At 40.2% G+C, this 26,986-nt stretch overlaps 1 protein-coding gene across 4 annotated transcripts in view; it reads left to right on the forward strand.

The window, feature by feature from the left end:
• grid2 (glutamate receptor, ionotropic, delta 2) overlaps positions 1-26,986 on the forward strand; it is a 468,731-nt gene that overhangs the window by 70,835 nt on the left and 370,910 nt on the right. For all 4 annotated transcript variants that reach the window (XR_009768266.1, XR_009768267.1, XM_061671868.1 and 1 more), the window contains exon 2: positions 13,849-14,004. Coding sequence is in view for 2 of the 4 variants with exons in the window: in XM_061671868.1 (XP_061527852.1) it covers positions 13,849-14,004 (156 nt within the window). In the remaining 2 variants the exon portion in view is untranslated. The remainder of the gene's footprint in view (positions 1-13,848; positions 14,005-26,986) is intronic.

Raw genomic sequence — 26,986 nt, forward strand, 5'->3', positions numbered from 1 at the left:
TATATGGGTATTTAATTATTGTATGGCTCATATTGTAATGAGCAGACAGAACCTGTCACAGTAAGCTCCATTTCCAATTCTATGCTTATTATCACACTTTTGTTTTGGTTTTCTTCTTTAGTGACAAAGTCACAAAAACCCCAAATAAAAGCACTAATCTTCAAGATGCTCACTGAGCTGATGTCTCATGGGATTTGCCACCGTCATGCTTGATGATGATTTGAAGTTTGTTTGACTTTTGAGATTTTGGAGGTTCTATTGTATACAGGGAGTGGATCTGAGGGGCTGTTTGGTGTGGAAGTTTGTCTACTGATGATAAAGCAGGATGCAGGAAAAATTAAGACAACTCTGCAGCACTGCTATGTGAGTGTGTGGGCAGATGAGAGAGAAAAAAAAAAGGTAATACGTTAATTTGACAGAGCGAGGGGTAAGGTGAATGCCACATTGATCCAATCATTGGCTTCTCTAATCATATGTACAATATATTTAAAACACATTACTGCTGTCTATTTGTGTACAGACGGGCTTATTATGAGTGATGCCTGCATGCAGGCGGACGTAGGCGCTTCTGTTTGGGTTCTTTTTCTTATATTTGCTTCTCTTTGTGGGCACAGTCTCTGTATATTACCGTATTTCTTGCTAGATCGAGTATTGAATGATTTCCTCTTAAGTCCCAGCTTCAGCTGCCTGCGTCAAGGTCACAGAGGATGGCTATTTAGACGCTGATCTGCTTCTGTCAGGAAGCCCCCCAGAGTCTGTGATGACTGTACCGGGGTGTAGAGGACAAGAGGACAGGGTGAGAGAGGGCGGGGAGACAAAGAGAATGATGGTAGTAACAGAAGAGGGTCATGGCTGGAAGGGAAAAGGAGGGCTGCAAAGATGTGAGTTGAGAGGATAAGTAAGAACAACTATGTTGATGTACCAATATTTTTCTATATTACTGTACTTAAGATTTCAGCACATTTGCCAAGTGGTTAGCATGTCTGCGTCACAGTTCTGAGATTTGGGTTTGAATTTCAACTCCGGCCTTCTTGTGTGGAATTTCACTCAAATCGGCCTTTTTTGTGGGGGCAGTCCTGTCACATGCTAATGAACTACTGCAAACCCAGTTACCTCAACTGCGGGACCAGTGAGCTTTCATTACTATGACAACCAGGGTGGCGCTGTAGCAGGTTTCACTGAGGGTGAATAAAAAAGCCACTCGTGGAGGCAGGACTTCAACCAAAAGCTGCCGGATTATGTGCGGGTTGTCACACTGACCTAGTGGTCGGGACTATTGCCTCATTTTCTCACCATAGGTTTGGATTTGGAATCTTGGCTCTGGCCTTACTGTATTTACAAACCCCAATTACAAGGAAGTTGGGACATTGTGTAAAACCTAAATAAAAAGAGAATACAATCATTTTCAGCTATAGTCAATTGAATACACAAAATAAAAACGAGATTTAATGTTCAAACTGATAAACGTTGTTTTTTAAATATATATTATAAATATTCCCTCATTTTGAATTTGATGCCTGCAACACATTCTAAAAAAGCTGTGACAGGGGTATGTTTACCGCTGTGTTACATCACCTTTCCTTTTAAAAACACTCAATAAGTGTTTGCTCAACAGTTCGGGGTCTCTGTTGTTCTATTTTACGCTTCATAATGCACCACACATTTTCATTGGGAGACAGGTCTGGACTGCTGGTAGGCACTCTTTTACTACAAAGCCACGTCATTGGAAAATGTGGCTTGGCATTGTCCTGCTCAAATAAACAGGGACGTTCCTGAAAAAGACGTTGCTTGGATGGCAGCATATGTTGCTCCAAAACCTGTATGTACCTTTCAGCATTAATGGTTCCTTCACAGATGTGCAAGTTACCCATGCCATGGGCACTAACACACCCCCGTACCATCACACATGCTGGCTTTTGTACTTTGCGCTGATAACAATCCAGATGGTCAACTCAAGTTTATTTGTATAGCCCTTAATCATAAATAAAAGTCACAAAGGGCTTCACGCCCCACAGCGAACAAAGATTGAAAACATCCGCTGATCTAAAGCTCCCAATCGGACAAGGGAAAACTCAAAACCCCATTTGGGGAGAAAAGAAGAAACCTTGAGAAGGGATCTTGTCGATGTAGTGTATTCAATTGAATAAAGGTTGATTTGCAAATCATTGTATTCAGTTTGTATTTACGTCCCAACTTCATTGGTATTGGGGTTTGTAGTATGCATGTTCTTTCCATACTTGCAGATCCCACATTCCAAGAACATGCAGGTTAATTGAAGACTCAAAATAGTCACCTCAAATTGGAACAAAGAGTACAGAAATAAAATTAGATTGAGTCTTGTACTACTTCACCGAAAGCATTATTATTAGATCACATGCAGAAGCCTGTGCATTGTTATTTTGAATGTTTGACATAATCTGAAGTAACCAGCTCGCATTCAAATCTGTTGCAGCAGTGTCGTGAGTTTTGAGATGCTCGAGGGATTTGAATTGTTGAGTAAGACTTTTAGATTATTTCAGTGCTGCGCCAGGCGGAGATAATACACCGTTGATGCAGGAGTGAGCCAGGGCTTTACCATTGCTGGGAAAATTGTTAACCATAGCCGAAGTCGACCTTAGATGCTAGGTTAACCCTTAGATAGGTTAAGTGAAGACTAGAATGGTTGTTTGTCAGTTTGTGCCCTGCGATTACCTAGCAACCAATCCAAGGTGCACCTCACCTCTCACACAAAGTCAGTTGGGATAGACTCTGGTTGTATATTAAGGATAAGCAGTTGACAAAATGGATGGACTGATGGATGGATAACCAACACTATATTATCACTTCAGGGAAGATATGCACAGGGGGAATCCTCCAGTTGTAGCTCTTCCAGACATGTAATGTGACATTTGTGATGTGTACAAATCTGTATGTCTCCTACCAGTGCTTCAGGCCAAATCCTCCTTAATGTTCAGCATTAATCAAAAGAATGAGCTTAAAGACGCACAAGGTTCTTAAACCGTCTGACTTCAGTACTTGACAGCCGGATTTCAAGGTTTGATTCTAATGCGGTTTAAGTTTTTAACAACATTAGGGAGTACCGGAATGTATTATCTTTTGTACCTGATGTGGTTTAAGTTTTTCAACAAAATTAGGGAGTAGCAGAATGGATTGTCTTTTGTTCTTGCATACATTCAACATCACTCAACATTAAAAAAATTGTTTTTCCATGGACATCTATCCATTCAGTTTCTATTGTTCTTGTTTTCATTAGTTTGAGGGTGGGCTTGACCCTAACCTCGCTAACTTTGAGCATAAACCCTGCACTGGTTGTCAGCTAATTATAGAGAAACTTTCCCGTTTAGATCAATTATATTTGGAATCATTTGTTCCCCCGAGTCCAAAGTGTAACCATCATACAACGGGATATGATTTTTTTTTTTTTTTTTTCAAACATAACAAATGTAATGTAAACACACAAAACACCCTATGTGTTGATACCAAGTGACAAGCATATGGGAGCTAATGCAACAAGCTAATGTACACAGTCACATAATATCCAAATCAAAGTCCTTTGTTCACAAAATGTTGGTTGGGAATGAAAAAAACAGTAACGCTGTATGACTTAATATCACACCTCATCAGATGATGTCTACACAGTATGGACAGTAGGGCTGCACAGTATTTTGTTTGCGCATCGTCATCACGATGTACGTGTGGTCACATTGCAAGGTCTGCTGCAACATTGGTGTTCTGGAATACACAGTGAATCAACTGTAATATTAAAAAAAGATCAGCAGAGGGACCTGTTTGGACATGCTAATAGAAAGAATGTACGCCTGCTGCATTTCCTATTTAGCGCTACAGAATGAAACTAGGCAGGCAGGCGGCAGCTGCGTGAGTGTGTGAGGTGCATTCAGGGACACTGCATAAATGGTGTGAATGTGTTTTTTTGTAATACAGTTCTAAAACTAAAAATTGATGATGAGGAAAATGATCTGTATCAAAATGCTTTAGTTAAAACACTGTATGACCACACTGTGATATGGAATTTATTCTGATTTGTAATATGAGTAGATACTTTATTTATTATCAATGTTATCAAGTTATCAATGTTCTTTCACCATCGTTCCTGTCATGCTGTGTTGCGTGTTTCTGTTTGCACATTAAGGGCAAAAGTCCTGTTTTGATTTAATTTCTCATTAAAAAAACAAAAAAAAACAACAACACACCATTCAGTCACCTCACGCTTTTCCTCATGTTTTTGAGATTGTAGGGTGAAAGCTGCAGCTGGCTACTAGTGTGGACTGAATGGCTGGCAAAAATGGGGAAACGAAATGCCAGCATTCTGAGGGTAATAGCCCGTCAGCAACATATGGAAAAAATAAAAAATAAAACTATGAACAGGTTCATTTTTAGGCCGATAAACTTAGTTCAAAATGTGTAATTATGAACTGAACTAGTTCATTTTTGGAACGATGAACAGAAATTTGAACTAATTTGTGTAGAAAATTAACTTTCCCAACACTAATGCTGTATTATTACACTTAGCAATATATATCACAGGTTTGAAAAAAAAAGATCGCAATGTCATTTTTTTCTAATATCATTATTTTTTTCTAATAATGTACAGTTTTGCTGGACTGGGGCAAGGCTATTTATGACGACGTGATTAAGAGAGTTACAGTAATTCCTAAGGGACATTTACCACCTCCAGGGACTGAAACTTTATTACAATTGACCCTACTTCAAGACAGCCCAATGTCAAAAAGTAACAAAAGAAACACTTTTGTGCTTGTTTGATGATAAAACGTCTCCATGATTCCTAAAAACAAATACTAATCCTTTAGGAACCTCTCCTCTAAAGTTTTGTCTGAATAGAATGTGCACGGAAGCACAAGTCATTCCAGAAATAAACGAGTACAAGAGCTTTTGACCAGGTAGATTGAGACGAAGAATGACACTTGGGTAAATAACGGTGTGGAAAGGAAGCGGAAAAGTGAGGAGAATGTGCTGGAGTGCAGGGTAAAGAAAAAAAATAAAGTGAGTGAGTGAAGAAGAAGAAGAGGAGGAGGAGAAGGAGGAGGAGGGGAACAAAACCTGTTGAAGGGAATTGAGGGCCTGGCGGAAGACTGGTGGAGAAAAATGAATAAATGTAAGAGAGAACTATGAAGCAAAAAAGGAGAACCAAGAGAAGGGGGTGGCTGCATTTAAGGCAGGGAGAAAGAAACCTTCGAAAAGTTTAACTTGCGGAGGCATTGTGGCATATTAAAGGAATAAAAATGAGAGCCGAAAGCCGTCATGTGAACGATCTGGTTTTAGGGAGAGCAGAATGGAGGAGTCAAACTCTTGCCAAGGGTACCTGTACAGATGAACAGTTTTGTCCAAAGCAAAAGGTTGTAGTATGCAGACTGACCGAAGAGAGCCAGCAATGTGCCGCAGTGCATTCAGATTGCTGTAAAATGAAAAGAAGAAGGAAGCTAGGCTAGCAGTTAACATCTAGTAACTCCACTGCAGTTGCAACTCTTGGCCTGTGGTAAGCAACATTACATAGATGCTCAACCTGTTTGTTGTAGTTTACATTTTCTTATTTGAGAATCTTTCCTTTATTAGAAAATGTACTGCTAGCCCTTTGCAAACTATAATCCCAAAACACTTTAATAGCATTTCAAATGCTTACAAACATCTTCAAACATTGCTGTACCCCTAGAAATACACTACATCAAATAGGTTACAGCTAAGCACACAGATGCATGATGTATAGTACCCGTATATCCATGTCAGTAATTCTGATGATTATGATAAATAATTACTGTAGCAGTGAAGTCAGGTGTAAAAGAATGAACAATTGACTGCATAGCAAAGCACAGGAGTTACACTGATGGTGCAAACACTTTTGGGGCGCCTGTGTTGGTGTGAAACCAGCAGTTCTTTTTGCCATCCGCTGCGTGTTTGGTTGATTTTATGTTTTTTTTTTTTTTGAGTGGTTATGATCAACATTAAGCCAAACCATTATTTCTCTTAATTAAAGAGATGCTATGTTACAATAAATATCATACGTACAATAGACAGCGCTCCCGCTGGGGACTCCATCGTTCTGCTGGGGAACTTCGATCCTCACGTGGGCAATGACAGTGAGACCTGGAGGGGCGTGATTGGAAGGAACGCCCCACCCCCCGATCAGAACCCGAGTGGTGTTCTGTTATTGGACTTCTGTGCTCACCATGGATTGTCCATAACGAACACCATGTTCAAGCATAAGGGTGTTCACACGTGCACTTGGTACCAGGACACCCTAGGTCGCAGTTCGATGATCGACTTTGTGGTCGTGTCATCGGACTTGCGGCCGCATGTCTTGGACACTTGGGTGAAGAGAGGGGCGGAGCTGTCAATAGATCACCACCTGGTGGTGAGTTGGCTCCGATGGTGGGGGAAGAGGCCGGTCCGACGTGGCAGGCCCAAACGTATTGTGAGGGTCTGCTGGGAACGTCTGGCAGAATCCCCTGTCAGAAGGAGTTTCAACTCCCACCTCCGGCAGAACTTCACCCACGTCTCGGGGGAGGCGGGGGACATTGAGTCCGAGTGGACCATGTTCCGCGCCTCCATTGCTGAGGCGGCTGACTGGAGCTGTGGCCGTAAGGTAGTCGATGCATGTCGTGGGGGGAATCCCCGAACCCGTTGGTGGACACCAGGGGTGAGGATGCCCTCAAGCTGAAGGAGGAGTCCTATCGGGCTTTTTTGTTCTGTGGGATGCTGATGGGTACCGGCTGTCTAAGCGGAATGCAGCTTTGGTGGTTGCTCAGGCAAAAACTCTGACGTGGGAGGAGTTTGGTAGAACTATTTCCGAATGGCTTTGAGGAAATTCTGGTCCACCATCCGACGTCTCAGGAGGGGGAAGCAGTCCACCATCAACACTGTGTATAGTGGGGATGGATGCAATTCACCCGGAGTTCCTAAAGCCTCTGGATGTTGTGGGGCTGTCGCATGTACATCGGGGACAGTGCCTCTGGATTGGCACACTGGGGTGGTGGTCCCCCTTTTTAAAAAAGGGGGACCTTTTAAAAAGGGGGACCGGAGGATGTGTTCCAACTACAGGGGGGATCACACTCCTCAGCCTCCCTGGTAATGTCTATTCAGGGGTGCTGGAGAGGAGGGTCCGTCGGGAAGTCGAATCTCGGATTCAGGAGGAGCAGTGTTTTCGTCCTGGCCGTGGAACAGTAGACCAGCTCTACAACATCGGCAGGGTCCTCGAGGGTGCATGGGAGTTCGCCCAACCAGTCTACATGTGTTTTATGGACTTGGAGAAGGCATTCGACTGTGTCCCTCGGTTAGTTCTGTGGGGGGTGCTCCGGGAGTATAGGGTACCGAACCCCCTGATACGGGCTGTTCGGTCCCTGTACGACCGGTGTCAGAGTTTGGTCCGCATTGCCGGGAGTAAATTGGACTCGTTTCTGCTGAAGGTTGGACTCTGCCAAGGCTGCCCTTTGTCATCGATTCTGTTCATAACTTTTATGAACATAATTTCTAGGCGCAGCCGAGGTGTAGAGGGGGTCCGGTTTGGTGGCCTCAGTATTGCATCTCTCCTTTTTGCAGATGATGTGGTTCTGTTGGCTTCATCAAGCTGTGATCTCTAACTCTCAATGGAGCCGAGTGTGAAGCGGCTGGGATGAGAATCAGCACCTCAAAATCTGAGACCATGGTCCTCAGTTGGAAAAGGGTGAAGTGCCCTCTCCGGGTCGGTGATGAGATCCTGCCCCAAGTGGAGGAGTTCAAATATCTTGGGGTCTTGTTCACGGGTGAGGGAAGAATGGAACGGGAGGTCAACAGGCGGATCGGTGCTGTGTCTGTAGTGATGCGGACTTTGTATTGGTCCATTGTGGTGAAGAAGGAGCTAAGCCGAAAGGCGAAGCTCTCGATTTCCCAGTCGATCTACGTTCCTACCCTCACCTATGGGCACGAGCTGTGGGTCGTGACCGAAAGAACAAGATCCCGGATACAAGCGGCCGAAATTAGTTTCCTCCGCAGGGTGTCCGGGCTCTCCCTTAGAGAAGCACGGTCATCCAGGAGGGGCTCAGAGCATAGAATGTCGGACATGAACGCAGACAGGCTCAGTGTGTTTCTGTATCCAAGGTGGAGGCTAAATGAGCCTTAACACGCCTTACGCCACATGGAAATCTGTCAGGATAATCTTCGGAGCCTTCAGATAATTGGGCTTTTGCTGACTTTGGTCAGAAAGCGGCTCAAACTCGGATTACCTTTCTGTGTAGCCTGCCTGATTTACACCTAGGAATCCTCTGGTTTGCCACCTTAACTTGACCCCAAACAAACGACCGCTTGCCTAGGTGACTGCAGACTGAGAAACAAAGCCGTCAACTGTCCGTCCTTTACTTTAACGGGATCTGTCACTGAGTGACTGAATGTTGACTGGCCTTTAGGTGAATTGGTTACTTTCGGATAGTGCTCGAGTTGTTGGCTAATGATGGGGGAGATGGGTGCACGGTGCAAAGGCTCCACCCACCTACAGTTCATTTGTGTGAGAGGACGCAAAGCCAAGGCTATCGGCATTAGCGCTCTGCAATGTGCGAACGAGGCCGAGCCGACTACTTCGGGGGGGAAACAGACATTCTGGCAGTAGCAACGACCTTGGCGGAGCTATGGTGACAGCGTGACAAAGGACTCAGGGTGCGAAGTGAACCATGACTGGAAATCCTCCCAGCCGCTCGCCTCCTTAATGATGGGGCAAATTAATGTAGGAACCCGTAATGAAAGAAGGTGAGAGAGGTGGCAAAGGAAACATTTCTCACTTGCATTAGTCAGGTTACTTTGGGGATTTCTTCATTAATACACTGATGGATGTACCGGCTTTTTCGCTATCAGTTGGTCTGCGTACACATGGCGCTGTGTTGCAAAGTAAATGTATGCAGTAAACCGCACAAGATGCAGTTTTAACAAGGAGCAAACGAATGGGCTCGTCGTTATGCAGGAAAAAAAGTGTTTTTTTGACATTACATATGTATGCTGGAAAAATGCGAATTTATCAATTGTATGCGGTCTATAAAAGCTCAACTTTTCCCACGTTATGCTTTGTTATTATTGCAATCTTTTATTGACTTACATTTTAACCTTTCTTCTCTTTTCCCAATTTGGGGTCCTTTTTTGCATAGATGAGCCTTCTCCAATTTTAAGGCTCCTTTTCTTTTAAGTTTTGGCCTAGTTCTTATGGACGGATGCCCTGCCTGACTCCAACCCTCCTTATTTATCTGGGGTTTGGACTGACACTCAGTTGGGCTGGGTTGTCCCGCCCCTGTCCCCCAGAGGCTAAGATCGGTTAGGGTTAGAGTTTTAGTTTTCTCATTCATTTGGCCTCCATATGCATGCTACCATGTTACAGAGAAAATGTATGCAGATATTGAGTGGCTGGGTGTGAGCTGTGTGTAAAAATGAATGCTGTGAGCCACAGATTTACGTAATCTCGAGGGGATTTCCATGACTTCATTGATGAAGTATATGCAATCTGCACATTTATGCTGCAGTTACATTGGCAGATGAAAGATGCACATTTGGAAGAGGCCTTATTCCGATCTGAAGATATACATAATCCCGTCCTAAAAATATCAACAGTTCTGATGTATCGGCAGTGTTGCACCAAAATGGCACTACTGTACTACTACTTTAATATTTTTTTCCAAGAGGCCTATGATGAATCTTGGCTGGCTTTTTCTGCTTTCCCTGGGCCTACGGTATTTATTTCACCCAAACAGAACGACAACCTCGCCCATTCAGAATCTCTCTCCACAGCCACCACGCTTTCATCATGCTGCTCAACCTGCTGTACATCAGGCCCGTGCATGTGTCCGTCATCATTCTTGTCTTGTCTGTCGGCCTTTCTGACACATCACCATCCGACGGGTTCGCTACATTGCCAAAACGGCTGTGAAGCGCTTTGAAAATAAGAGTACTCGCACCTATTCAAATGCAGTCCATTTTCTATTAAGTGCTCTTGACTATAGTTGTCAGTGCGAAACAGTAGAGGGAGTCATTTATTTCATTTCAACAATACTGACGAGTCGATGTGCTTTAGAGCCATTGGGTGCTTCCCTCCTGTCCCAATATGACTCGTACGAATTTAATTTGATAAAAAAATTAATGTATAAATAATCGTTTCCACTTTACATACAGCTGGGTACAGACTCACTAACGTACCTTTTGAACTGCAGATGAAGGAAGGGGTCTATATTTGTACAAGCACATATTTGGAATCATAGTCAACACTGTTACAATTTCTGACAAGTCAAACAGGAGTTTATGTGACAAATTTGTTTTGAAGGACATTGGGAATAGGCCAAAACATACTAAAATGGCCACTTCAAACCAAAATGACTTTCCAAGCATGGCATTTCTGTTTCTACAATGAAATCCAATCATGTCCTCATTGCGTCAATATATAGCAGCCACACGATGTAACATCACAAAGGTCTTAATGAGCCAAAATCAAATCTATTTGCTGAACCTAAGTTGAGACGTGCCCTGAGTGCATATATACAAATAGTACATAATGCTTGGTTCATGATTGTTCCTCCATTTGGTAAACGATCTATAAAGATAAATTGCTCGGCCTTTTGATGTTGTGATGTTTGAACTGACGGCACAAAAACGTAGGAAGTAAATTAATAAATGTAGAATAAAAACTCATTCTTTCTGTTGCCAAACCCTACTCCCGCTCCTCCTCGTGGCTTTTAATTGCAGTCGGCATCCCAAGTCCTTTTAAAGCTGCGCAAGGACGAATAAATTTATTTTGCTGCTCTTTATCAAAGAACAAACATGGAAAGGAATAGCAAAACACTTGAACAACAGAGGACGTTTGATCAATGTTTCTCAGTGAAAACAAATTAGACACTGTTTTTTTTTTTTTTTTTTTTGGATGCTGCATCCATTCAAATTGGCCACACGGTGTTTTGGAAAGCCATAGGCCGTGGGATTCAACGTGTGAGCGGTTCCCCAGTTCATCTCGTCTCTTTGTCGTCATTGTCACACACTACAGTTGACTCAACAGGACCTGTGTATGTTGCACTCAAAAACGATTTTCATGCATTTGTGTTTCATTTAGAGCAGCGAGACAACAAAGAATCATGGTCCACATATGTTGACATGTATCTTGGATATGAATTTGACTGATCAGACCGTGACCTTTCAAATCGTTATAATATAAAGAGAAGCTCGAGCTGTAGATATGAATGTGTTGGCTTTTGTTTCTTACTTAAAGTAACATCGGAACCACAATGTTGTAGTAGCACTTCCCCCAAGGAGGACTTTTTTATGGGCTCTCGTGTCAAATTGTGTCAGCTAATCGTTAGCATGTGTGATTTGAGAACAAATTGATGGTTGCCAGGTGGCACGGTGGCCGACTGGTTAGAGCATCAGCCACACAGTTCTGTGGACCCGGGTTCAATCCCCGGCCCCGTCTGTGTGGAGTTTGCATGTTTCTCCCCTTGCCTGCATGGGTTTTCTCCTGGCACTCCGGTTTCCTCCCACATCCCAAAAACATGCATTAATTGGAGACTCTAAATTGCCCGTAGGTGTGAATGTGAGTGCGGATGATTGTTTGTTTGTATGTGCCCTGCGATTGGCTGGCATCTAGTTCAGGGTGTTCCCCGCCTTCTGCCCGATGACAGCTGGGATAGGCTCCAGCACGCCCGCAACCCTAGTGAGGAGAAGCGGTAAAGAAAATGGATGGATGGATGGATGATGGTTGCCATGGTCTGAGCAATTTCACTGCAAGTCACTGCTCATCTATATTGCATTGTTATTATTAAAAGAACAAATAATCAGAGAGAAGGTGTTGACTGTTGTCAAGTGCCGATGTTTCCCATTATTGAAGGATGCATATTTCATGAGGGCTTCTGATGAAGCAGCAGTTGATTTGAAGTTTACGGCCGCCTTCAAACTGCAGTCGCATTTCAAACTTGGTGTCCTTTTGAAGGTTAATTAAATTTAGTGCAAAGTGAGTTAGGACATGACATCAGGTTGTCAATATGCGGAAGAACACTTGCTTTTTTATGGATATCAAAATAATGAAAATAGGACGAATCTGGAGAGTAAGCAAGTCAGTATCATTAACTGTGCAGGCAATTTACACAAGTAAATATATAATATGTAATCCATCCATTTTCTATTCCGATTATACTCACTTGGGTTGCGGGTGAAGTGGGACTGACTTGGGCGAGAGGCCGGATACACTATGTAATGGTCGCCAGCCAATTGCAGTGCACATACACTATATTGCCAAAAGTATTCTCTCATCAGCCTTGACTCAGATATGAATTTAAGTGATCCCATTCTTAATCCATAGGGTTTAATATGACATCGATCCACTCTCTGCAGTGATAACAGATTAAACTTTTCTGGGAAGGTTTTCCACAACTTTTAGGAGTGTGTTTATGGGACTTTAGGACCATTTTTCCAGAAGCGCATTTGTGAGGTCACTCCCTGATGTTGGACGAGAGGGCCTGGCTGTCAGTCTCTACTCTAATGTATCCAAAAGTGTTCTACGGGGTTCAGGTTAGGATTGTGCAGGCCAGTCAAATTCATCCACATCAAAATCTCTCATCCGTGTCTTTACGAACCTTGATTTGTGCACTGATGCACAGTCATGTTGGAACAGGAAGGGACCATCTCCAAACAGTTCCCATAAAATTTGAAATGTCCAAGATATTAGCCCCTGAGCTCCAGTGAAAGGAACTCTGAATGCTTCAGCATACCAAGAGATTTTGGACAGTCACACAGTTTGAGAAATACCCCTTCCTGTTCCAGCATCTCTGTACACCAATGCACAAAGCAAGGTCCATAAAGACATGGATGAGAGAATTTGGTATGGATGAACTTGATTGGCCATGCACAGAGTCCTGCCCTCAATCAGATAGAACACCTTTGGGTTCATTTCAAGCGGACACTGAGCCAGGCCTTCTCGTCCAATATCTGTGTGTGACCTCACAAATATCCTCCTGGAAGAATAGTCAAAAAATTCCCATAAACTCACTCCTAAACCTTGTTGAAAGCCTTCTGACAAGAGTTGAAACTGTTGCAGCTGTAAACATCACTGACTGCACCCCGTGCATTTCAATGACAGAGACGCTCCACGCTTTGCTCTCTATCCAGCCACAGGTGCTTATGAAATTATAAATATGTTTCAGACTCATCACACTTATTCCTTCTTCTCCAGGCACTATATGTTCTGTCTCGGTTCCGTTTGTGTTTTAAACTTGTATGTTTTGTCCGTCAAATTTCAATTCAATGACGACATACTGGTCAACATTGTGAACAGTTTTCGGCTAAGTCATGTGTTTATCAAATATGGATTAGCTGCTAGCTAGGCATTATCATAGATTTGCTAGAAGATTTTATCATACTGAAGTGATCTAATATTTTCTAGATTTTATACTGTTTCCATTTATCATATCCCAAAGCATTATCTTTCTACTCTCTGTGGGATTTCGGAGCAATTTGCTTTGCTGTGCGAGCGTGAGACTCTTCTCATTGAGCAATACAACACCAATTACAGGCACAGCTTTGCCAACTTCATCAGTGAGTGTAACCTTTCTGGTTATTAATATAACCCGTAGTCAATTGCACTCTCTCACACACACGCACACACTGTCCAGTCATTGCACTTCAGTGCGCCTCGTCGAACGCAATTAGTGGCCCTGTGGTTTCTGGGTATGTAAGTAATGAAAGGCTACAAGGAAAACTGTTTAATTTTTGCTTGTACTGTATAATCTGATGGATCTATGCAAAACATCCAACAGAAAAAAACATGAAAAATGCATGTCTTACTAAAGAATTGATCACTTCCTTCTTTTGTTTCCTTGATAGGCGCCATTTTCGACAAGTCGGCGCGGAAGGATGACGAGGTGTTTCGCCTTGCCGTGGCGGACCTCAACCTGAACAATGAGATCTTGGAGACAGAGAAGATCACCATCTCTGTGGAATTCGTGGACGGGAACAACCCATTCCAGGCTGTGCAAGAAGGTATGGAGCTTTGTTGTTGTAGTGCTGTTCATTCAGTCTCAACTAGTATGCTGTCTAAAGAAGTCAACATTATGTCAGCCATGAGAAGTTGAACTGGTGTTTTGTCGTTAATACCCCTTCTATATTTTGCTGATTTTTTTATTTTTATTTTAAAATTTTTGTAGCAAAAATATTTACGGGTTTTTGCAGTGTATTTACTCACTGTAATCCATGCTATGGCACAACTCCTGCATGTTGTGCTAAATACAAGGCGTGGAAACAGGAGTTCGAAAGATTTTGAAGAATCCCACACCGATGTCTAAAATGGCTTTTGTCTCATAAAATGATGACTTTCTCCTTGTAATATTTTTTGGTGAAACCACTTTACTATAGAGGTCTACTGGTCAATTTATTCTCGTCTTTGGTCATTTCAGATATCTCTCATATATCATATTGTCTCGATATGAGTTTTTAAAATTTTGTTATTGTTTTTGTAAAATCATGACTTTTTAAGAGAAGCGAAAGAGATTTTTTGTAATAATAAGGACTTTATTGTACTGAAAGTAAGATTCTTTATTATTTTTGTAACGGCAACATAATAACCCAGACGATACATGAAGCATAGCTTTTTTCTTATAATCTCACAAAGTGCTTCTTATAACATTGACTTTTCATCGTAGAACCACTTTTTCTCCATCTACCTGTATTTATTTTACTTTACTCTCCTGATTTCATCTTTTTTGAGTGTGTCCCTCAACACACAGACACACACACACACACACATATATATATATATATATATATATATATATATATATACATATATATCTCCATATCCATCCATCCATCCATTTTATGAGCCGCTTCTCCTCACTGGGGTCGCAGGCATATATATATATATATATATATATGTATATATATATATATATATATATATATATATATATATATATATATATATATATATATGTATATATATATGTATATATACATATATATATATATATATATATACATATACATATATATATATATATATATATACATATACATATATATATATATATATATACATATACATATATATATATATATATATACATATACATATATATATATATATATATATATTTGTGTGTATGTGGAATAACTTACAATTCAAAAAGCAACTTTGTCGTATGAAAATACCACCTTACTCTATAGTATATAGATATACTGCTACTTCTAATTTCCATACTGTTTCTTTCCAAAATGTCTTATGTCCTAATCTGCTGCTTTTAATTTCAATTTAGGCAGAAAAAATGTTCTTTTTATTTTTATTTGCAATCTTAATGCTAGTCCTCGCTGGCCTCAAGTGATTCACATTTATGGGTTGCACAGTGAATACAGCTTGGCCTTCCTTCCTGTCGCCTGGTGCTGAACAGACCACCACTTTGTCTGCCAGTCTCATAGATGGCCTGCCCTTCTGTATTTGGCTCACTGGCTACACAGCTAGCAAACACTTGCCCATGTTGGTCAAGGGAGGATGGGACCATTCAGAAGCAGAATCAAAAGACAAATGTACTGCTTGTTCCTCTTCCTGGTTGTCCATACAGTATTTGCATAATGTCTGGAAAATCTCCATAAATTATCTCTCTGGTGCATTCACATTGTTTTGCTGATTGGTTTATACAGGAATAAATTTAGATTCCGATTATACTACTGTAGAACCCATCCATCCATTTTCAACACCGCTTATCCTGGTTAGGGTCGCGGGACGCTGGAGCCTATCCCAGCTGACTTTGGGCGAAAGGCGGACTACACCCTGAACTGGTTGCCAGTCAGTCGCAGGGCACATATAGACACGGACAACCATTCACACTCACATTCACACCGTCACTGAGTGGGAACTGAACCCACGCTGCCTGCACCAAAGTCAGGCGAGTGTACCACTACACCATCAGTGACTACTGTAGAACCTCCAAAGTCAAACAATTTGGACCAGAATGTTCTGAAAAAAAAAGCCTCAACAGTCAAACAAAATCACTGTGCATTATATCAACAAATCTCGGAAAACTTCATCTTTTTTTGAAGAAACGTTCACTGTCTGGCAAACTGCATGTGGCACGTTCAGACGGCAGAATAGACGTCATGGTTAGAAAAAAAAACGTTCAGTCATAAATCACATTTTTGCTTGCAACACAGCTAAAAAATAAATAAATAAATCAACCGGGTAACTGCTTCCCACTCCAAAAACTCAATTGGGGTACATGTAAGTCAAGGTACCACTGTCCTTGTATGGCAGTTAGGAATGTTAAAATAGTACTTTAAACATTGTCTCTATAGTTAATAAATGTGCTATAAATTTTCTACAGGGGAAAAGTTGAAACAGATGGTGTTTAAATTTGGAGCTTTCACTCTATGTAAAATACAAAACCTCCCCAGAGTATTTCCATGATACTAATGCGGGTCATAAAAAAATTCACCATATAACAATAGAGCCACCCAACTGGATTTTAATTCGCAACGAATTATCTGTTTAAAAGCTTTATCCAAATGATTTACTGCATTCACTTCCATGAGGGGTTTTCATGTGCGTGTGTGTGTGTGGTTATACGTGTGTCTTTGTGTATGTGTTTATTATCATTGATACACGGTGGGTAGTGCCACCTTCTCATTTTCTCACTTGCATGTTGCTTAATTGTGGATCTGCTCGTCACTTTTATTTACGCATCACTCCCGACAACCCATCCTGTGTCACCATAGTAACGCAATACTTGCAGAAAATAGGTGGTGTTATGTGTGTGCGTGTGTTTGTGTGTGGCATGCATGTCAGTGTGTCCATGTCGCCATTGATTAAAGCAATGAGGATCGCCTAATTGGATAACGGTCTACGAGAAGGCGGGAGGCCAAGAAGTGGTGAGCGAGGGTGGATACCCGCGGGGGGGGGAGGCAACTCGATAGTTGTCTCGGCTTATTTTTCATCTCCGCTTAGACTTGACACACACAGGGCACATTTACGCGTAGCCACACATGCACAGAACTGTCGTGGCAATATTTCTGATGTTAATGTAAAAGACCCCGCAAGAAAGGGGCAATATTGTGCAGAACAGATTCACAGAATGCCACATAAAAGGTCTGGAGAATAAAAGCACTTTCATTTGTGGAGGCTACACTGTGTGGATGGACCACTAATCCGTAATTCCAACAAAACTCAATGCATCTCTGCTTACCTTTTGACTTTAACATGATAGCAAGGGTGTCAAAACTGTGGAAGATTTGGGTGTTTTTGCATGACAGTGCCTCTGCGTGGTAGTGTTTCAGACAGTGTTGGTGCTTAAAAGTGGCTCGAGATCTTCACTCAGCCTAGCTGATCATGTCATGGCATCCAACAAAAGTCAATGCAGCTCTGCTTACCTTTTGATTGAGTGAAAACATACCATAATAAATACAGATGAAAATTGAACTCAATAAATTGGACAAGAATAGTTGCAATAAGGCACGTCAATTAAAAGTCATCATTCAAGTCTGGCCTTAATTTGATCTGCTGTCATATTCTAAAAATAAAAATTTTGTTCTTTCGCATAATAGATTCAGGCTTTAGATATTTCCAGATGAATAATGTCAAGAAATGTCAGATGCCAATGACAGATGCTAAGTGTGTGTGGTGGTTTTCCATCTCACTGCGATAATTTATTTTGTGGCCACTAAGCCAGCCAATAATACTAATTATTTTATGTTGTCAGAATCCGAATCAGAATCATCTTTTTTTACCAAGTATGTCAAAAACACACCCAATTTGTCTCCGGTAGTTGGAGCTGCTCCAGTACAACAGCATGCAGCCAAAATACTTACCAGCCAAAATACCAGTAATGTGGTTTAGCAAGAATCATGGAAGTTGTCACAAATGATTTGCTTTTATGGGCCACATAAAATAATATGGAGGGCTGGATTTGGCCCCCAAGGCTTTGGGTTTGATACCTGTGCTTTAGAGCCTTCAATGAAACTAACATGGATATTTTTGAAATGTGTAAATATCTCAAGAAACCCCACGCTAGCATGACGAGAACATGCAAACTCCACACTGGAGATTCAAATCTAGAACCTCTTTACGTAGTAACCCCGCTGCCCATGAATAATTATTGCAATTATTATTAAAAACTTGCCTGTTCAATGAATAAAACAAATTCATGACCAATATCATCACTTTCGTTTTTGAATCCGAACGAATCGCAAGTCAACCAGGCATCATTGTGTTTGACTTTGGAGGTTGTAACACACAAACTTGCGAAAAGGATACCCTGGTGTTAAGTGAGGCATGTAAGTAACCCAAATTCTCAATTCTTGCAATAATTTTTCTTCTTTTGATCTTTAGTCAGTTGTTGGCGTGATTGAAAACAAAAGATTGTGGCGGTGAGGGGGAGAAATGCTTCAGTTACGAAGCTCAATTGTCATGGCGGCTGAGTCGAAATGGAGTATGCGAACAATGATAATACAAATCCTTCATCTTCTCAAGTCTTTAATTAAAGTTTCAAAGGATTAGTGTTAAATATATATATATTATTTTTTTGTCATCTTTTCAGTTTATCAGTTGTGGCAGTGGAACTGGAGAGGAATTATGTGGCGTAGTGCTCAAGTCAGCATGAAGTGACTGCCTTCAGGCTGTAGGAAACACAAGACTTTGAGTGTGATGTGAATAACTAAATGAGGCTTGATGGGTAAACAGTCGACTTGTGTGCGCTGGAAAATAAACTTTTATAATGGCGGCAGAGTGTAAATATAACCTTTTATGTTTGTTATTTATCGCCTTCCCTTTTTATTCTACCTTTACAACAGCATTAAAAACCTCTCTCTCTCTCTCTATTTTGCCAATTAGAATATTTGGAGTTAATCTTATAATTATCTGTGATTAATCACAAAATTTTAATATATTTTTAAATATTTAAGTGTTATTTGTGTTAAGAAAAGTTTTTAACATAGCATTTTTTTAAATTGCTCATTGAGATGAAAATACCCTTTTATAAGTGTGTCCTGGCCAAGAACACAAATACAGATTATTAGAATTTAGATTTTGATTGAGAGAATGTTTGAAAAAGAATTGGGTATGCGAAAAAGCTTTTAATATCGTAGCCTAATAATAATTTAATTCAATATAATAAAATGTCATTTTTCATTTAATATTTTTGTTTGTCTATTATCTGTATTCCATTAAAATAATGGAGAAATATGTCAGTCATGTCTGTCCATTTCTTAAAATGGTAACTTAAAATGGCTTAACCTTAAATATATTTTTTAAATGGTATTATCTCTATGCAATTATTTTACTTATCATTGTTAGAACTATTTATTCTATTATTATTGATGTACTTGTTTTTTGTATATATTTTACCTTATTGGCCTGTTTTAATATAATGGAGAAATATTTATTGTTCCTGGCAACTCATATTTGTATTTATTGCAGCTCACAAGCATACATTTTAATAATTTATTTTAAATATAAAATTTACGTTACTTTGAAAAAAATAGTTACTATTTTTATATTTATTGAAATTATTTTGGTTTATGTATTAATCTTATAGATTTTATTCTTTTGACACGACCTAACCTCCAACTGCTTTTAAATAATGATTTTTTGTAATTTTTTTTATTTTATTATATATTTATAGTATGCATTTATATATGTCCAGCATGTTTTTCCAGTGTGATGTGCACTGGTAAATTCACTGTTCTAGAATCAAATTTAAGTAATAAAGGGCATCAGTTGTTGAACAATTTCTAACTAGACTTTCCAGTGACCATATCTGTCAATCATATAGTTGTGACTAAAATGGGTCAATCAGTCAGACTACTCCATCCTCAGATAATAGAACAATTTCAAATTTGCTCAAGAGCCGACACTGTTCCTGTCCTCTTTTTCCTCCTGCGTCCCCCTGTGTAAATCTCTTTCGCCTGGCAGCCGCAGCTGTGGGCCTTTTGTTTTGGCACATACTCAGGCCCTCTTGGGAGGATATTGTGTGGCAGGTCTGCATCCAAGTCTGCGTCTTACACCTGACATTTGTGTAACTCCGCTGGCAGAGCGCACCGCGTGCCACTTTAATATTTGCTCGTCGGCTGCTGTCGATGTTGACCCGTATTCTTAATCCTGCACCGAGCATCACTGGGATTACGGGCGGGTTTTGTGTTCTCATTCGTGCTTGGTTTCTCTTTAGGAACAAATTGAAGCCTCACAAATTCACTTCGCTGGTAGTGAAGCGGTACACAAGGCCAACTTTCAACATCCAGTGTTGGGTCTTGGGCTGTCACTAGCTAATCCTTTTAGAATCGATTCTCCTATTGATTATTGATCGAATAATTGAATAATAATCGCCCCCCTCCACTGTTACTAAAACCAAAAAACAAACAAACAAAAAGAAACATTTTATTCTCTTTTATGAGGGATGGACTTCAATCCTTAAACTGCATATGTTGGTACTGCATGTATGGTATAAATTTGGTGTTCAGAATTTGAGACAGCAAAATGCTAAACGGTTAGCAATCGTGATTAGCATTAGTGCGCTAGCGATTACCAATACCATTCAGCTCACTCATACTTACCATGTACATTACACATCTAACAGTGTCTTAAAAATCACTTAAAGACACTCCTTTGTCATGTTTGGCAAAGTTTATCATTGGTCCAACACTGCATCCGTCGGCGGCGCAAACGTTTTATTTTTTATTTGTTTACTAGCCCGAGTTGGGTCGATTCCCACTTAGTGACTGTCGCTTTGCAAGGTTGTCTTTTGCTATACAATCCTGGGTGTTTTTCCATACACATATAAGTTGGTCCCTGATAGTATAGTCATACAGATGTGTGACTCTCATCAGTCAGCATGGCATCTACAGTATGTATCTACAGTCTTGTGAAATCCTTGTATCTACAAACTAGTAATAGCAATATCATGTGTTTCAATATCATATCTGTATACCTGCCAATCGAAATCACACAATACACACAGGCATGCAGTCAGTGAAGCACTTTTACATCCAGCGCTCTTTCACACATTGTCTGGTGTAGGAGGGGGTTCAAATCTCCGGATTGATTGACAATCTACAATCAAGGTCCTCAACCTTATCTGATGAATTAAGAAGCCCTAATTAGCTAACATTAAATGGTTGGCTAGTTGAGCGGGAGGTCTCATTTTAATTCCGTATGTGTGTTGGTCTAGTTAGAAGCCATGGAGATGGATGAGAGACATCCTCGTTTCAAAAGCCGTTCCATCAGTCAAAGCCTGGAAGCCACTGTCCTTTCCTCACTCGTCCATTTGTATACACGGCCACACATGCCATAACCAGTCAGTTATTTATATATTTAGATATAAATATTGTGTAATATAATAAATGGTTTTCCATCCATCCATTTTCTTTACCGCTTATCCTCACTGGGGTCGCGGTATAAATGGTTTTAAAAAGTCATATGACATTTTACCGCCCCAAAAAAACTTTACATATATATAAACATATTTTTTCCAGAAAGATTCAATTTGATGACATTAAATAAATGCATTTTCATGAAAAATAATGTAATATGATTTATTTTTGTCATTTTGTGAAAAAGATTATGTATTTAAAACATTTTTTTTTTTACATTTTATGGAGAAAATCTTTTTTACAAAATGAAATTTGATGTTTTCTTCAGTCATATTTTACAGGAAAATAGTTTTTATTTGTTTGACAATGAAATGCAATAAAATTTAAAGCCAATTTATCAAATATGAAAAAAGAAATATGAATTGAAAAGATACACGTAATGTTTGATTTGATTAAAATGAAAGTGAATTTTATCAAATTGTTATGAAGTCTTTATAAGACAATGTCATGTTAATGTATTCAAGTCATATTTATACAAGAAATAAAGTAATTCCTTGTGCAGTCTAGGCCTCTTGATGCATTGAATCTGCTCTATTACCGCAACACATTTTTTTCCCAGAGTCATCATCTGTTTTCAAACTTTTCTCATAGCCATCTTTTGTGCTTCCCGTTGTTTTGAGTCGTTCGGACTTTTGTCTTCAATTCGGATGAGCGTGACAAGGCTTTGGCAGGGGTTTCCATTTGCAACTCTTACCTTTTTTGAACAAGAAGCGACATGCTGTTTTGTTCGGCGGAATCCAGCAGCTGACAGCTGGGAGCGAACCAGCGGGACTTTTTGGAGCGTGTGCGTCCATGCGTGCACTCAGATTGAGGGTGATCTGTTGATGGGTCGCTCATTTGCATAGTACAGCTCTATTGAAACGTTTCCTTCCTGCCCCTACTGAGCTTTGACTGTTGCACAAACTCCCTCTTGTAGTGTTAGACTGCCAGCTTTCTTTGTCTTCATCACTCTTAGGAAAAATACATGACCATTTTGATGGCTTTCCCATCCATAGAAACAGATTTTACAAATCTGTTCAGCCTGGAAGTCAGTTTCACTTAGCAACATGAAACTTGGTAGGCATGTCTACTATCAATTGACACGCAAAAAGTCTCCAAAACCCAAACACAGGAAGCCTGCCATTTTGGTTTGAAGTGGCCATTTTAAAATGATTTTTGCCTTTCCCTGGGTTTCTTCAAAGTTTGCTACCAAATTTGTAACCACGGACAGATGGGCCGTGCCAAATTGCGGAAAGCTTCATTTTTCGCTACTGTGTGTCGGTGGAACATGGTGATAAGGTTGATGACTCACCACAAAACCGTACCAACAAACTCTAATGACTTAGCTCTACACGGTCACTGAATGTCTTGTGTGAGGAAGGTCCTTCCATTAGCATAAATACACAAATACATACATTTCAATATAGAATATAATACTGTAAGGGTGTTCTTTTCCTGTTTGGTGTCTGCTGCGCCTGTCAGATTTTCTTTCATTTTTATTTGAACGTAGACTCTTGCAGAATTCAGAATCACCATCAGAATAATTTTCATCAGTGAAAGGTACATTCACAACTCCTTCATGACATTTGTGACTAAACAGCGAGGCAGCTGCATTTCTTTGTCTTTGACGTTTTAAGGCACTTTAATGTTTTTTAAATGTTTGTAATCTGAAATGATCAACAGTTAACAATTATGTGCCAAACAGCCGACAAAAACATCGTTTGGCTTGGTTCCATCAGTTCCTGTCTCTCAAGTGTTTCCACTCGATTTTGAGTTTATCTGATGTAATTGATCTAATTGTCAATTATTTATCGCCACTGTCCGATGCTCATCTCGTAAATCTACAATTTCAAATTTGTAAAATTATGGGATTCCCAATGTTCTCCTGGATGTACTGTTAAGTGTGTTGCAAAACAACCAATGAAAACATTTTATAATGTCATATGTAAATGCAAGGACATCTCATTGACCTATGGAACGAGCCTTTGAAAAAAATTAATAAACATCCCTGATACACCTCTAACCAGAAACGCCTCCCAAAGGCATTGAATGCGTTTGCACTTTCTTCATGGGGCGTGAATTTTACTTGATCAAAAAGTAAATTCCTAATATGTTTTGTGGTGATAATGAATCCAACCGTAAGGATTTTTTATTTTGATGAAACAGTTTTTCCCAGTCTTGCACTCGTTGTCATTGCTGGCCTCTCTTTGGGGGATGCTCGGTACCCGCTTCACTGGCTGTCAGTAAGCACACTCGGTTGCCATAGCGACTTCTCCAAGTACTCTCTTTCTCCTTGACAAATGCGTGACTTGCCTTAATCACTCAAGTAAGATTGACATGAAGGCAAATGTGGTAAAAGGAGGAGAGAGGTGAAGAGGGTGAAACTTGTTTGGTGGTCCTAGCCAACACAACCATACACACGTCTTCACTGTTTATACAAAGTACCAGGGTCAGATGTGAAGGGGGAAGCGAGATATAGCAAGTTCGCTAATGAAACGCCTTGGGAGAGCTGACGCTGTGCCGCCAACCTCGGTCGCGTATACTAAAAGATAAACAGATGAAAGTCATGAAAGTCCTTTCCCTGATACTGGTCGATTGTCAAAACAGAATTTCCTATCGAGATCAATTATATCTCCATGATTTGTGTTATGGTCCACAGTGGTGAGCACGCCTGCCTCACAGTTCTGAGGCTCTGGGTTTGAAACTCTGCTTTGGCCTGGCTGTGTACAGGTGTGAATGTGACTGAGTGCTTCCACGAAATGTCTTCAATCCCTGGACTCTGTTTACCACTGTGCCTTGCTTTGTATAACTAGTTGCAGTCAGCTGACGTGATGACGTGACGTATGTGAAATCTGTTTGGCCCTCTCTAAATCTGCGCGGTGGCTGTCTCTGGTTTACACGGCCATTATTGGTTAACTTCCATTGTATTTAGGTTGTTTTCTCCTGAGAATCACAAGCCACTACACCCTATAGTTGTGTGACATCTTCAATCTTTCGTTTCCTCATTTTTTGGACTGAACTGGGTAAAAGAGAAAGTTTAGTTATGCTGCAAACAAAATTTATACTGACACATCTTGTTTCATGTGGAAGGTTTTGCTGTTTTAAAGGATGGACTTACTGCATTCACTACTCCTGCACTTTATTGATTTATGTCAAACCATTTTATGTAGGCCAACTGTTTGTATTTGTGATATGTTTTATGAGACGTATTGTAAAGTATGCTACTGATCACTTGGTCAGGTCACCATTGCAAATGAGACATCGGTCTCAACTGGTCTTTTACCTGGTAAAATAAAAGTTAGATAAGTTCATTTAAAAAAGTACACTTCGGCAGCTCGGTAATGAACTTCTCCTCCATAAGGTAAAATCGAATCCCTGCTGCCTTTGTGGAGGCTTGCGTGAAAAAAAAAACAAATACTGTTTGTATTTGTTTTTTTTAAGATTCAGGAAAAGTGCAGCCATCTCTAGCTTTGCTCCTAGTTGTCTTGGTAACAAAATCTATATACAGGCCCTTGGCCCAGCACTATGTGACACGGGATGAGGATGAGTATTTAAAAAACTTGAGCAAGTCTAAACATTTGCTGTAATTCTTGATTCTTGTAATTCTTAAGACAACTGGGAACTGTTTTAAATTGTGAAAAACAAAATGCATAATTTCTCTTTGGAAGGGTTAGGGTGTTCTCCTTTAGTGATTTCATTTTATTTGACTCCAATTCTTTGGTTTAAAAATGTGCTGTTCATTTCAAACATAAAGGTAACCCACCTTTCCTGTGTGAAAAGTGCGACCAAGAAAAGGAAGTAATTACCTTTTTGTACATGTATATAATCTTTTTCTTCTTCTCTTCACAGTTGATGGTTTTTAAAGGTCAGAGCCCCTTTTTCTGGTTGAGAGTGATTTAGCCATTTTAGATTGTCGGGTATGTTCGCATTAAAGAAAGAAACCTAATATCCTGAAAATCCTCTGTGAAAAGATGCTTACTCTTTCTATTTCCTTTTATATTCGACTATCATCATTCACAAAGTCCAGTTAATATTAAGACTCCAAGACCAAAGAAGACCTTAATAGGAAGACCTTTAATCTTGAAAAATAATCCATATGTTTACCCTGTACCCTGCACGAGTTGCACATTTATTTCTTGTTTCCAATTTGCTCTGCCAGTAGAGTTGTTGTTGTTGTTTTTTTTTTTTTTTTAAATTGTGGTTAGGGAACAGGATTGCACAAACTACTGACAGTTAATAAGATGTTAATAATAATAATAATAATAATAATAATAAGATCATCGTTAATAAGGTGCAAGGGAACTTGTTTTTTCTGAAATTAAAGCTTTAAATATCTTTAAAAACAATACTTAATCTCTAAATCTACAACCCCATTTCCAATGAAGTTGGGACATTGTGTTAAACATAAATAAAAACAGAATACAATGGTTTGCAAATCATATTCAACCTATATTTATTTCAATACGCTACAAAAACAAGATATTTAATGTTCAAACTGATAAACTTTAATGTTCTTAGCAAATAATCATTAACGTAGAATTTTATGGGTGCAACACGTTCAACAGTCCGGGGTCTCCATTGTCGTATTTGACGCTTCATAATGCGCCACACATTTTCAATGGGAGACAGGTCTGGACTTGCTTTTGTGTCAGTGCGGTAGGATGAATTTTTTTGAGACAAAAAGACAGAATGGTAGATTAATCCCTTCACACATCGCTTATCCTTCCCTCCCACTTGCCAGGCCTGCCTGCCCAGAGCTGTGCAGCCATAAAGGACATTGTTTATAGACAGGAGAAAGTACTTAGTTCCTCCTTCACACCTTTTAGCCAGAAGGTTGTCGGAGAGTTGGGAAGAATAAAAGACTAAAAGATAAGACAAAGAAGAATAACTGCGGGTCAACACAGTGTGTGTGGATAGTAAGAAGATATGTGGGATGAGAGCGCTACTCTGAAAAGGCGAGGAACTTGGATGGATGAGTGACAGATGGGTGGTAAAGACATAGGCGGAATGAAGACGCACCTGCCGGAAGAGAATATTGATTGCTTAAAAAAGGCATGACGAAAGGAGACTCCATAATGACACATGTTTAAATGAACTTGACTGTTTTGTATTCATGGACGTGTGACTCATGGATGATGGCCATAGTATCTCATCATTTCAGTGACAGGGATAGTGACATACAGGATGGTGACGACGTGAAAAACACCATACAGGCTTTTTAAGGTCATATGTTGGACCACCATTAGCTTCTGGACAGGTTAAATACATGTTGGTAAGGATATCCAGGAAACTTGGGGTGATGCCATACCATTCTGGTTCCCTGGCATGCTTTATTCACTGGTGGATAGCCATTATTAGGAAAGCTCTTGGAATTGCTGTTTGTTATTATATTTCCAACGAATTAATCGCCCATTTGGGAGCCTCCTAGTTTCCATAAAATGATTCATTTTGGCAAACGCATGTATCTTGGTGAAAATGTCAGAATTTGTAACCTCCCCAAAACTCACTCAGAGGTTCTCGTTGGTCAGCCCCGGACACCAGGTCTATCTTAACTGGACACACGAAAAACTCTCAAGGACCCAGGCCCGAAATGTAAAAGGAAATAAGAGCTTTTCCAACTTGCCTGAATTCCAGT

The sequence above is a fragment of the Phycodurus eques genome, chromosome 3 (genome assembly GCF_024500275.1).
Source record: "Phycodurus eques isolate BA_2022a chromosome 3, UOR_Pequ_1.1, whole genome shotgun sequence".
NCBI lineage: Eukaryota > Metazoa > Chordata > Actinopteri > Syngnathiformes > Syngnathidae > Phycodurus > Phycodurus eques.